The sequence below is a fragment of the Carassius auratus genome, chromosome 21, assembly GCF_003368295.1.
Source record: "Carassius auratus strain Wakin chromosome 21, ASM336829v1, whole genome shotgun sequence".
NCBI classification, from domain to species: domain Eukaryota; kingdom Metazoa; phylum Chordata; class Actinopteri; order Cypriniformes; family Cyprinidae; genus Carassius; species Carassius auratus.
The window spans coordinates 4,039,913-4,051,768 of record NC_039263.1 but is presented as its reverse complement, the minus strand read 5'-3'; the positions used below and the strand labels follow the sequence as shown (position 1 = coordinate 4,051,768).

The 11,856-nt window shown below is 35.1% G+C and overlaps 1 protein-coding gene across 1 annotated transcript in view; it reads right to left on the bottom strand.

Moving 5' to 3' along the window:
• LOC113038256 (V-type proton ATPase 21 kDa proteolipid subunit-like) overlaps window positions 1-2,828 on the bottom strand; it is a 9,358-nt gene extending 6,530 nt beyond the window's left edge. The window contains exons 1-4 of the mRNA XM_026195547.1: window positions 2,552-2,828; window positions 1,712-1,760; window positions 1,483-1,566; window positions 176-253 (exon numbers count right to left, since the gene is read on the bottom strand). Of these exons, the coding sequence (XP_026051332.1) occupies window positions 176-253; window positions 1,483-1,566; window positions 1,712-1,760; window positions 2,552-2,621 (281 nt within the window). The 5' untranslated portion in view covers window positions 2,622-2,828. The remainder of the gene's footprint in view (window positions 1-175; window positions 254-1,482; window positions 1,567-1,711; window positions 1,761-2,551) is intronic.
• Between the last annotated feature and the right edge of the window lie 9,028 nt (window positions 2,829-11,856).

Below are 11,856 nucleotides of genomic sequence, written 5' to 3'. Positions count from 1 at the left end.
GATGCAAAAACTTGAAAAATAAATAAATAAAATACAATAATAATATTTTATAAATATATACACTAATTCTGAACCCAAATTGTCTCTATGTGATAGAAAAAAAGAGCATATTTTTGTTAAAAAAATAAAAAATAATAATAAATAAACTTTAAACCATTAAGTAAACTGCACATACCTGACCAGATTTTTGGTCTTGATTCTAGGGGCTTTGACACCACCACCAATGATGCTGGACCCTGTGATGTAAATCCCCCTGCAGAGTCACAGGACAAAATATAGCATTATAAATATTCCGGTTTTCTTTTTCTAACCTGACTGCTAGTTTATCACATTTCAAGATATATATCAGATATACAAAAAAAAGAAGAATGCAATATTCATTTTGGTGAGTCATTTTTGATTGTTAAAAAGACTAGCTGAATGCAAGCATTTATGGAGCCCTTTAAAACAGTGTAGAAGAGGATATGGAAAACTGTACTAAAACTAGGGCTGTGCAATATGATGATTTTTGATCGTGGATGATTAAAATGTCTCCACATTCTGCTTTTTAAGAAATATCATAGTATTGTGCTACAGCGAACACTCGATCAGTCGCAGTTCTGACACCTCCATCTCAATATATTGTACAATGCAACATACATTCACATCAGTGTTAACTCTGCGGTAAAGTTACACTCATGTTACACTGCACTTCATAATCATAAAAGTACATTGTTTGCTGCTGTTAAAGTGACAGCAGAGTAATTATACCAAACATGCTGTTAAAAGGAAAGTTCAACCCAAAATTAAAATGATTTACTCATTCTCATGTTGTTCCAAACCTGTAATATTTTTTTTTCTTGTGCTGAACACAAAATAAAATATTTTGAAGAATGCAAGTAACAAACAGTTTCTGGTCTTTGAACTCTTCAAAATAACTTTTATTTTCAGCAGAAGGACCTCAATCAGAATTTAAAACGACTTGAGAATAATTTTATGTGAATTATTCCTTTTTATGGTAATAAAATAACTCACTGCTCTTGACTGAAGAACTCTGATACAGTTGCTTTAATAAGATTCAATATATAATTTATACAGTGAAGTGTATATAGTGTTTTATTTTTAGATTTGTTTCAATTTCTTGAATGTGATGTCTCAATCACTGTTTTATTTGTATATTATGTGTATTTGTAGCGAGTATCTTTGTTCTTTTTTTGTTTTTACAATTCTAAAATAATGACAGATTTTCATATTCACACTCATTGGCCTAAATATATGGAATTCTTTTTTATATTATTTTTTGTTACCTTGTAAGGCTTTGTATTTAAAATAGGGAAAATAGTATAACTGTAATGTTCAGACAACTTGCAAAATAGTAAAATCAACCAAGTATCACAATAGAATTGTTATATGATATTTTTGACACCCGCCCACCCCTAACTACAAAATGTCAAAATTTCCAACTTCTGTAAGAGACTAAAAAGAGGAAATGGAAAGCCTCACCATGCAGCTCCAACAACAGACAGAGAGATGGCCAGGCCAATTCCAAGACTAGCCCACATAAATGGAGAAGTCTCTGTTAAAAACCTGCAACACAAAAGGTTAGGTTATCTAGACTGCGTCAGGAGCATTTCATTCATCTCATGTCTTAAGTTAGGTATTGTGGATATCAGAAATCTTACTGTAGGGAACAAAATTAGTTGTAAAAAACAAAAACAAAAAAAACACGTACCATGCTACATCAAATCGAAATCCAAGGTCAAAAATCGTATAGCAAGTACCTGTGGAAAAAAAGAAAAAAAGACTGGATTAATAGTGTTTGAGTTAGGGGTTAAAGACAAATCAGAAATTAAAAAGGTTAAAAGTGACAATTTTCATCTAAAATTAAAAAAAACTCAAACCTTAAATGAGAGGAAATTTAAACACATTGTTAGGTCTTGTAAACTGCCATAATCTGAATAAATGGAATAATGTGGATTGAAAACACTTTTTTTCCTGCAGAATTACAAAGGGCATGTGTGAAAGCTCACAGTCATGTGAGAGCCATCTTCCTCATTTGGTCATAAAACCATGTTCAACTACATTATAACTAATGTTACTATAAAAATACACATTGAGCTAAATTTTCCTGTGCTCCTGTGAGATTACAGCCAGTGTGTGGAGAAGAACCGATGAAAATACAGACAGCCTTCCAGAAAAACATTTCAACTCCAACTGACAAAATAAAGACGTTCTCGTCAGAGAAGGAAGTTCAATCTAATTCTCATTTTCGTTGTAACTCCGCTTTCAATTGTTTACACGAATACTTTATGACAACAGCCTTTAACACAATTAAAATGACATTTAATTCATATTTTTTACGCAGTCGTGATAGTGAATGACAGCTAACGTCACTTTAGCCAAGCCAAAAAAACAAAAACAAAACAAAAAAAATAAAATGGCCATCCGGTTAAAGATAAATGAGAAAAGAAAAGATTTAGAAACATAACCATGTACGTATCAAGAAAACACGATTCTGTTAAGATGCGTGTGTTATTTATGTGCCTATGTCAGCTGGTCCATTAGCACTTACCGACGATCAGGATGGTCGCCCAGAAGGCCAAAGTGACCCCGGTGTATAAAACTGCGTGCCCGTTCATCATCCACTCCACCAACAGCGCCAGTTTTGCTATCTAAAGGTTCTAACGCGAATAAACCTAAAGCTACTGTGGTGTTATTTTTCTTAGACTGTTTTGGTTTGAAGAGAAATGGGTTCCTGTGAGCCCTTCAAAGCGGCGATGGCTGGAAATCCTGCATCCAGCAGAGAGGAAGGAGTCATCAGCTGATCATGTGACGAGCTCGAGCTGTACACGTGACTCAAAACGTCACTCTTCCTTCAGCGATCTAAAGCGCTGATCTCCGTTCAGGTCATATATTGGCTTCTCTTTGATTTGAATTTGAAAACGTTTTGGTCGATGTCTAATTAAAAAAGCAAGGATGTACAATTTAAATATATTTATAGAATTTAAATGCTCTGCTTAGCGATATTTTGCAAAGAAAATAAAGGCAAGGTGACTATTTGTTTTGGTTCTGCCAAAAATATGACCGTTACAATAAAACCAATTTTAAGCAAAGATAAGAGGAATATAGATATAATAAACAATATTTTTGTATAACTGTCTGAAAAATAACAAAATTAACTGGTTCTATGACACTTCTGTCCTTAAAACTGGCAGATTTTTTATTTATTTATTGTAGTTCATCTCTCAACCATTCGATGGCAGTAAATTACCAATAATGCGAAAAATATATATTCAAGCTTAGTGTCGAGAGAAAATCCATTAATGTCTTGCAACATAATTCTAAACCTTAGGAGAAACATTCTCACAAGTCCAGTTGAACACCACTTAGTCTGTTTAATGATGCTTAACTGGAGATGCAAATGTCATTTCTGAGGTCAGCATATTTTTCAATCAGACATTACTACTGAAGCTCTGTGCTCTCGTAACTGTGAATTCTTGTGAGATGGTGGGTAAACAAATAAAATATGTGTGAGATTGTTTTGATGCAGATGATTTGTCAGTCACACATTGAAATAAGCTTATCAGTTCCACAAATGGTAAATACATAGGCTCCACGGGAGTCTTATTTTCAGAGCTAGAGGAAACTGTGATTTCACATCATTTTCTGTCTTCCCTGTCTGTCCCTGAGAAATTCATCACTTTAGCAAACAGTCAAATCTATGGCCAAGCTTTCACTAGATTTCTTTCCTTGTGGCAAAGTCAGGCTTTCTCATTTACTATTGATAGTGTTCCTTGTTCATGTGGGCTGCCTGGAATCCATCCATTGGTCTACATTGGGGGGCCAGAAAACTCAATATTGTAATAAACATTTCATATACTGAAATATGACTCCTATTTCACACTGAATTTTAATAACTGACTTTTGAAATCGGTTAAGGCCAGTCCCATTTATACAATTTATAATTTTGCAATGGCAATGTTACATACAGTATCATTGAGCCCTCAGTTTCTAATTAAGTGTGAATGTGTTTGTTTTATTAATTAGAGCTACAAATGAGCTATTAAAGGTGCTGTAAAAGCTACTTTGCTAATCAGACATCGTCTTTAAAAGCCAGCCCTCCAAAGGGAGGTCAGCAAACTCGAACACTTCAGAGGTAGCACTCTCAAAGCAGAGTTTTTCTTGTTTGGCAAAAAAACAATACAAAAAAAACATGGGTTTTCTGTACTGAAATAGAACATATTAAGTAGTAGATTAAACATTTCAAAAAAATAATAATTAGAAATGCAGTTTGACAACTAAGTGAAATAAGTACTAAAGTTACTAAAATAAAAATACTGAAAGATACTGTAATAAAAATGGAGCCAAACATCAATATAAAAAAAAGAGAAAAACACATGACAAAATTACTAAAATGTAAAATAAATGAAAATGAAAATCATAACCAAAAATAAAAATAAAATAATAAAATAAAAATGTTGATAAATAATTAAATAGTACATAAATGATATAAAAATAACAGGACATATTTTTCTGTGATATCAGTCTAGCAATAAGGCCATTTTAAGTCTGGTATTCAACAACAACAACAAAAAAAAATTATAATAATAAGTACACTGCATAAACAGAACCTTTAATTATGAGTTCTGAAAAAACATTGTTCATACTGAAGGTCTTCTAGAATAAAGGATTGACAGCACACAAAGTGATTCTCCTGTTATTGAATGCACGGTAATTTTCCAAATCTTCAGGGCATGATAAAAGATTTCTGATTCATTTTCTATTATTGCTGTATTATTGTGTTCCCTTCTCACACAACCGAATGCAAGCTGTGCGATTATGTAAGTTTGCTCTGAATTCCATCCAACCAAAAGATTGCATTTGTCTTAGAGACAGCCTGAGTCATCTCCTATATAATCAGTTTAAAACATTACATAGCTGGATGGGGAACGAGATACAATTTAAATGAAATATCTCCCTGGGTTAAGTGAGGGAAATTGAAGTGCAAACAACAGTGTAACCAAATCAATGTCCTAAGTGTGTTTTATTTATTCTAGGCACATCTCCACAGCTAAAAACCAGAAAGTAAAAAGCTTTTCAGCTTTAGTAAATAGGACTTAATGAGTGTCAAAGCCTGTGAGGCATATGTGAGTGAAAGTCACAAAACAAGGGTGCATCTGAGAGCACATGATGTGTCATAATTTGAACATCACTTGCCTGACAGGAACATATGTCCGATATCAGCAGGGCTGGAGCGGCAGATTAATAAAAGGCTGAATGATGCAAACATGACGTTTTATTCCAGCTCATCCGGAAGTGCTGTCGTGGCATATCACTGCATTCTGAGGCAAGTGGATGGTACATGTGTTCAGGTACTGTCAGACCACAGTGCTATCAAGTCATGCAATTCTTCAGCTTTTTGTGCTTGATTAATTAAGAAACCATCTCAGTAATGAGCTGTATGATAAGTTTTAATTGATCTGGGCTCACAATTCCAGAATTAATCTTAAATCTAAACATGTAAAAATTTTCATACCTGTTTTGGATTTTTTAAAAAAAGAAAAAAATAATACAGATAAGGTATTATTACAGAAGCCTGTTTCTGCCACAGGATAAAAAAATAAATAAAAAAAATAAAGGTAATTGTACATTTATAACTCTTGAGTCTGACTTTTGTTCTTTCAATTCAGAATTGAATCAGATTTGTGTGAAATAAACTCACAATTCTAGGAACAAATGCTTGAATTGTGAGATATAAATTCAGAATTTTAAAGAAGTTTAAATATGGCAATTCTGAATTTATCTCTGAATTCTGATCCTACATTTCACAATTCTGTTTTCGCCATGAAGGTTAAAAGATTTTTATCTCAAACTTTTGACGACTTTCTTTCTATTAGGAGTTTATATCCCACAATTCAAGTCTTTTCTTCTCAGAATCTCAAAAAATATATATATATATTTGCAGTATATCTTTTCTTTCTGACTTTCTACAAATTGTAAGATGAAAAAAAATGCAATAACCCTCTTTAGTTTCTTATTCTGTGGTGGAAACAAGCTTCAGTACATCATAAAGTTGGTGGAGAATGAGATTTTGATCACACATTAAAATTAAGGACACGTGAAAATTGCCTTTTTATCACAAGCTGTGAACCCCGTTCTCCCATTCAGTAAGGAGACAAGTATTTTAACCAGGAATGTGATTTGCATTTTGACATGTCCTTGAATGAGAACTCTGATGGCTGGCCAGCTCTTTCCAGTAATAGTTTTATGACAAACAAAACCAGCTTAACCACCTCATTTCAACAGACAGACATTTTTCTTGCAGCGCTGCAGGTAAACGGTGCCAGCGCAGCTGCCTCGTGTTTTTAAATTGGGTGCGGTGTTCAAGATGATTAAGGATCATGGGCTGCTAACTGAAAGGATGTGGATTCAGTCCCAAGTATGTGAGTGACCCATCTGGAGAACACTGTCACAGAGATCACAGTCTGACCTGCTGCAAGAAGCTCCTTACAATTATTTCACTGTCACTTTAGGAGGAAAGTCAGCTATAAGACACAGCATAGTATTTGCAACAGCTGAGAAAAAACCTATAATGAGAGAGTATAGATTGAACATTTCAGCTGCACTATTTGTCACAGGTACACTGATCGCTTTTCCATAGCAGATCATGTGTCTTGCATTAGATTAGAGTGGATATCCCCTGCTCCTAAAATCAAAATGTAGATAGCAAATTGATTATTTTTATTTTTTTAAAGATTACTTTGTTGAAAAAAGGAAATGCAAATGTCTCCATCATTATTAGATTTGTTACCTTTTGTACTGAGCTGTTTTAGATAATTGATGGAAATTTATGATCTGCTATTTCTGTACAGGAAAGAACAACATAAAAAGCACCTGAATGTTTGCGTATACTACCTCAGATGCAGACCTTCTCTTTGCTTGTATAAGCTATTTCCATTTGTAGATTCTGAGTTTTCCTTTTATGTTAAATTTAAAGAAATACTCCTGCAGTGAATAGAAAGGGAAAAAATATTAACAAGCAAAGAGAAGCGATGCCTGAAATAAATCCGCTTTGTTGTGGGCAGAGAGTGAGAAGAACAACTACAAAGGTTCATTACTACTGAGCGTGAATAGTCAAAAGAAAACAGATGAGCTGCATATATTTTCACAGTATGCTGAAAAAAATAAATAATAATAATTATAATTCTTTGCTATTGTGTTGTGTATATAGAAACCATATCAACATACCTCAACAAAGGTGATGTCTGAGTATGCAGATGAATGGAAGTTCACAGGTCAAACTATTTACGCAACAACAAGAGTGATATTTGCCTAACTATTGAATATTAGTCATTAGCGATGATAAAGAGGTAATTTAAAGAGGTAGTCGTAGGGAATGAATGTTGAATGAACTGGCAGATTCAACAAACATTATGTATCTGGTGACCTCAGAATCTGTGCACCAAATCATAAAGGACACATTATATATTTGGCAATTATTTCGGAGCACTAACTAGTGTATTGATAACTTGCTATTTCTTATTTATGCAGTATATCGGAGGGGGGAGGGGTTATTATTTAAAAATTAAACAAAGACCCCAACAAAAAGCACTTATTGCAAGCTATTTGCTAAATTAATATGGGGGCATGATTTGAGATTAAATTATTTTATCGATAGGTTGAATTCAAGTTTCTGTTAAGAAAAAAGTCAATTCCAATATTTTGGAGAAAAAAAACAAACAAGATATACAGTTAAATATTACAGTAATATTAAAGGCACCAGTATATTATCAAATTTTCCATTATACATTATCCACCTTATTTTTTTGTGTAAAAGCAGGTGCAGAATATGTGAACTTGAACTAAGTGACTTTAATGCAAGCCTCCAAAAAACAGCACTGGCTAATATTCAACATTAATTTTGGATTGATCAGTATTTTGAGTTTACATCAAGCAAATGCTGTTTTATAAGAAAAACCACAGAGAATTCAGTTTATGACATTTCTCTTTCATTTCAAACAGCGATTGACTCTCACACAGAAATCCGCTTTGTATGCTGCTTATATTGCAGACAGGTATTTCTTTTTTGTATTCTTTTCTAATGTATTGTCATAATTGTAAACACACTGGCTTGTAGTGCAAACTGTTTACCTTACTTTTTTTTATACTTGTAGTTATTTACTTATAGTGGCTAATGAATCAGAAGTCTTGTACATAAAAAAAGAATTAAAGAAATTAATAAAAGTTTACTTTCACACAGAAACATAAGGTGGGTGTGCTGTTGTCTTCGCAAACAGAAAAGTTGGCCTGATATACAGCATTACCATGGACGAAGGAGACATTAGGTAACATCTAAACATGCAAATCCCTGACTGACCAATCAAAATTGAGTATTCAAGAGAGCAGGTTTTATACACAGAGTATTTGTATGATAAAACCTGCTAAACGATCCATGGCTTGTGTATATCTATTTATATGCAAACTGAAATGTCTGTTAATACAAACTATAGCTGAGCTGGTTAGATTTTGACCTTGAAATGTTTTGTTTCAAAAGTGAATTCTCAAAGGATGCATTGTGTTACTATTTATGTTCTGTAGTTGAGAGAAAACATGCTGAACCAAACACGGTGTTCTTAACTCTTTATTATTTTTAAATGAGCTTGGGTGGTTTAACTGTGGGGCTTATGAAAAAGAAAATGTTGGCATGGTTACCAGCTTCAGGTCCACAGCTTTCTCAACCACACTGAGCACACTGGACTGTAGTCAAACGACAGGAGGCATTTCTGATTCCTTACTGTGATATGTTTTTAAAAAATATATAAAATCAAGCAAAGGCTCTGCTCTCCTGCACGATTTTAGAACATTATACAGTCATTGATGTTGTTAATAAAGAGAAGCACACAGAACAAGAGCTGTTGAGAGCTCAAATGAAGTCAAACAGAAAGCATAGATGTGTAAAATGGCTAACTTTCATTTTAACTCAGAAATACATCGTAGAACTAAATGATTATTCTATCTTTGTCACCTTTTAAATATGGACGAGGAAAATTCCACACGGACTTTACTGTAAATATTACAAAAAAGCAATTTAATTAGGATATTAATTAAATATGCATATTACTTTTATGAATAATGATATTCACAGCCTGTCTTTAATATGAAAAATTAGGCTCCAAAGTCTGATGTATTATTCATGGGGCATATACAGTAAGCATCGCTATTACTATAGCACATATTAAGAGTTAAACATTTGTTTACTTTTCTAAATTTAAGATTTTCAGTCGGTGTATGATAAAACAGTTGAAACTAAAAAAATATAAAAATAGAATATAAAATAAACTGAATGACGGACCCATGTCATATCTATTATATATATCACAGATACTTGGACCACTAAGAAACTTTTATATTATATTTTATAGTTATATTCCATCATCATTGACATCATAATTCCATCAAAATTATATTCCATCATCATCATGCCATACTCACTCTTATTGTATGGTAGTATAATTTACTGTACATTTTAATTTAGTGTGAAGAGTGGGGCGGGCCTCGGAGGAGATCAGAAGGATACAAAAGAAGAGCGACGACAGTGAAGGACAAGAGAGGACCAGGACTGGATTTTGTTTTGTGTTTATTTTCTTATAAAAGTTTGCATTTTGAATGTCCGCCGGTTCCCGCCTCCTTCTTCTGGAGATTATGAAGTTTTTATAAGTTATATTTAGTCATTTTGCAGAGACTTGCTGCATTCCAGATAGGGGTGGGAAGATCATTCCACCAACCAGGAATAGTGAATGAGAATGTTCTGGAAAGTGATTTTGAGCCTCTCTAAGATCGTACCATGAGGTGCTGTTCACTAGCGGATCTCAGACTTCTTGAGGGGATGTAGAGTCATAGTAGTGGGTGGAAGTAGGCGGGTGCTGAGCCTGTGGCTGTTCTATATTCAAGCATCAATTTCTTGAACTTGGTGTGAGCCGAAACCGGTATCCAGTTCAATGAGATAAAGAGAGGTGTAAAATGAGCTATTTTGGGATCGTTGAAGACCAGTCGTGTTGCTGCATTCTGAATCATTTGTAGAGGTTTGATTATGCTTGATGGAAGTCCAGCCAGAAAAGCATTGCAATAGTCTAGCCTAGAAATGACAAGGGCCTGGACAAGAAGTTGTGCAGCATGCTCCATTAGAAAGGGCCTGATATTTCTGATGTTGTGCAATGCAAACCTGAAAGATCAAGCAGTCTTTGCAATGCAGTCTTTGAAGGTCAGCTGGTCATCAAAGATTACACCAAGATTTCTGACCGAATTTGATGGGGTAATTGTAGAATAACCTAGTTGGATGGTGAAATCATTCTCTAGAGTTGGAGTGCCACGAAGATGAGAAGCTCAGTCTTTACCAGGTTGAGCTGTAGGTGATATTCTTGTATCTATGCTGAAATGTTCGCCTGAGATGTCTTCCTGAGATCCGTGCAGCTACCGTTGAATCATCTGGTTGAAATGAAAGATATAGCTGTGTGTCATCAGCATAGAAATGGTAGGAGAAGCCATGTACCTGTATGATGGGATCCAGTGATGTTGTGTATATGAACACTCCAATCACTCAGCTGCTACCACTGATCTTGATGGACTCAGAGAGACTGTCCTATTAGTTTCTGTGAGGATACATGCTTTCCTAATAGGACTTATTTAACATTCAACAGTGATAAGTCATGGTTTACAGCAAAACTCAAGACATATTTGTCAGGCCAAAGAGGATGCCTTCTGAACTGGTGATAGAGTCTTGTACAATCAGGCCAGGAACACACTGAATAAAGAGATTAGGGTGGCTAAAAGGACCTACGCTAAAAAGTTAGAAGATCTGTTCACTAACTTCCAAGGATTCATCTTCAGTGTGGAGAGGTCTGAGAACCATCACAAACTACAAGACACCATCCCCCTGCACTAAGGTGAATCAACAACTTGCTAACGACCTGAATGAGTTTTTTTTTTTGTAGATTTAAACCCACCACAACCATTCTGACCACCTCTTTACACAACCGTTAACACTTCCTGCAACCCCCCTCTCCCCACCTCTTTGCACTTCAAATAAGTGAGGATGATGTCTTCAGGAAGAACAAAAGAAGAAAGGCACCAGGTCGAGATGGTGTTACACCCGCCTGTCTGAAAACCTGTGCTGACCAGCTGGCCCCCATCTTTTCACAGATCTCCAAAAGATCTCTGGAGTTGTGTGAAGTGCCGTCCTGCTTCACGCTCCACCATCATTCCAGTTCCAAAGAAACCCAAGATAACAGGACTTAACGACTACAGACATGTGCGTCTAATGCCACGTTTCCATCGAAATTACCTGGAACAATTGTACCAGGAACTTTTTTCCCCAATAACTATTTTCCCCTCAGACCTGTTGCTTTCTCTGTTTTTACCACGGTCTAAAGTACAGTGAAGATTAGGCAAATTGACTGGTGATGTGGGTCTGGGGCCTTTTTCAATACAAAGTATGCAAATTTTGGACTTGCATCCTCGGTAGTTCAGACTTTGCGCATTCGACTGCTCTAAGTGGATACATGAGCACTGAGCTCCTGCTGATCGCATGGAGCTGAACATCTCTGAAATCAGCAAACACATTTTTAAATAGGTGCTGTCTTTATAATTACATTTCATGACACAATAACCGTAATATTTTGAAAATGATCCAAATAAATGGTGGTTGAAATCAGTGAAATCACCCCCGAAAGTTCCGGAACTTTGAAAAAGTACTACCTCACCAGCAGGGACTTTCTGAGGGGCATTTTTTTACCCAGAACTTTTAGTTCCTGGTTCCTGCGGTGGAAACACACCGAGTACCAGCCCAAAGTCCCTAGTTCCTGGGTAAAGTTCCAGAGG